Source organism: Carassius gibelio, chromosome B19 (genome assembly GCF_023724105.1).
Source record: "Carassius gibelio isolate Cgi1373 ecotype wild population from Czech Republic chromosome B19, carGib1.2-hapl.c, whole genome shotgun sequence".
Taxonomy (NCBI): Eukaryota; Metazoa; Chordata; class Actinopteri; order Cypriniformes; family Cyprinidae; genus Carassius; species Carassius gibelio.
The window spans coordinates 16,362,315-16,364,516 of NC_068414.1; the positions used below are offsets into that span (position 1 = coordinate 16,362,315).

General features: G+C 40.7%; 1 protein-coding gene across 1 annotated transcript; it reads right to left on the reverse strand.

Moving 5' to 3' along the window:
• Window positions 1-308: 308 nt before the first annotated feature.
• On the reverse strand, window positions 309-1,911 carry LOC127979482 (uncharacterized). Its single transcript, XM_052584984.1, has one exon. The coding sequence runs from the start codon at window positions 1,583-1,585 to the stop codon at window positions 722-724; it is 864 nt and encodes a 287-aa protein (XP_052440944.1). The 5' UTR covers window positions 1,586-1,911; the 3' UTR covers window positions 309-721.
• Window positions 1,912-2,202: the final 291 nt, after the last annotated feature.

Below are 2,202 nucleotides of genomic sequence, written 5' to 3' on the forward strand. Positions count from 1 at the left end.
CTTTTTCATTATCGACATGGATATTAAAATCACCAACTATTAAGACTTTATCTGCAGCCAGAACTAACTCGGATGTAAAATCACCAAACTCTTTAATAAAGTCTGTATGGTGCCCTGGTGGCCTGTATACAGTAGCCAGTACAAACTTAACAGGGGATTTATCATTAACATTGGTTTCTCTGGATAATGTTATATGAAGCACCATTACTTCAAACGAGTTATACTTGAAGCCTGCCCTCTGAGAAATGCTGAAAACGTTATTATGAATTGAAGCAACACCTCCCCCTTTGCCTTTTAGACGCGGCTCGTGTTTATAACAATAATCTTGGGGGGTGGACTCATTTAAAATAATGTAATCATCAGGTTTTAGCCAGGTTTCTGTCAAGCAGAGCACATCTATATTATGATCAGTTATCATATTATTTACAAAAAGTGTTTTCGTAGAAATGGATCTGATATTCAATAAGCCAATCTTTATCATTTGTTTATCCATATTGCATTTGTTTTTTATTTGTTGAACCTCAATTAAATTGTTAACCTTAACTTGGTTTGGACGTTTTTTGTATTTTCTAGTTCGTGGAACAGACACAGTCTCTATAGTGTGATATCTAGGTGAAAGAGTCTCTATGTGCTGAGAATTAACTGACCTCTGTGACGGGAGGCAGCTAGCAGACGGTCGGTTTAGCCAGTCTGTCTGCTTCCTGACCTGGGCCCCAGTTAGTCAAGTATAAACACTAAGACTATTTGCCATATTTCTAGACAGAAGAGTGGCGCCACCCCAGGAGGGATGAAGACCATCTCTTTTAAACAGGTCAGGTCTGCCCCAAAAGCTCGTCCAATTGTCTATATAACCTATGTTATTCTGTGGGCACCACTTAGACATCCAGCCATTGAGTGATGACAATCTGCTATGCATCTCATCACCACGGTAAGCAGGGAGGGGACCAGAGCATATTACAGTGTCTGACATCGTGCTTGCAAGTTCACACACCTCTTTAAAGTTATTTTTAGTGATCTCCGACTGGCGAAGTCGAACATCATTAGCGCCGGCATGAATAACAATCTTACTGTATTTACGTTTAGCATTAGCCAGCACTTTTAAATTTGCCAAGATGTCAGGCGCTCTGGCTCCCGGTAAACATTTGACTATGGTGGCTGGTGTCTCTATATTCACGTTCCGTACAATAGAATCGCCAATAACTAGAGCACTTTCATCAGGTTTCTCAGTGGGTGCATCACTGAGTGGGGAGAACCTGTTTAATGTTTTGATCGGAACAGAAGAGCGGTGTTTTGACCCACGACTACGCTGCCTCACCGTCACCCAGTTGCCCTGCTGCAGGGGCTCTGCTGGAACCGGACAATGTACAGGAATCCCTGAGCTAGACGCATCCAAAGCCATATCTAGAGCCCTAACATTCTTACTGTCCTCAATTAAAGTTTGGATGCGTGTCTCTAATTCTGAAATCTTCTCTGTCAGCCTAACTGTTTCCCTGCATTTATCACATGTGAATCCCTCATCAGCGACAGAGATAGATAAACTGTACATGTGGCAAGAGGTGCAAATAACAATTGTAGGAGAAGCCATTACTCACCGTGCTTGATGAAATATTCTTACTGCGGTTGTTTGATGAACTTGTGGAAAACTGCAGCGTGAGAGAGGAGAGGAGAGGAGAAAAGAAAACGCTAATGACAAGCTAACGAGTGCTAACGCTTTGCAGGTGTACTGCAGTCACGGAAGAGTGAACGATCAAAGTTAATCTGATAAGATTGATCGGTAATATCAGAAATATGGTGTGAATTAAGTTATATTTTACAATTAAAAAAACAAACAGACAGTGATAGTAAGAAAAATTATAGAGAAAAAAATATAAAATAAAAACAGCTACATGGAGCTATGATTAGCTACAGAAGGCCAACAGGAAGTTGTAAAGCAAGAAGAAGAAGATGCCTCATGTACCTGCTGCTGTGCTGTTCATACGGTCTTGAAAATGACAGATCTGAGTAACATATGAGCAAAAGAAATAAGATTTGGGCCACATTTGCCTGCAGTGTGAACGTAGCCAAAGGCATACAGCACCACCAGCATAGTCCAAATGACCCTTAGGAGCCAATTCTAAATAAAGAATCATTCAAAAAGAATCATTAGTTCCTAATTTGAATCTGTCTGGCACATCCTTCACCTAATTAACTCTATGAATCTGT

Excerpts from the sequence above, each read along its gene's own strand:
- LOC127979482 (XM_052584984.1), bottom strand. The coding sequence starts at position 1,585 with ATGGCTTCTCCTACAATTGTTATTTGCACCTCTTGCCACATGTACAGT.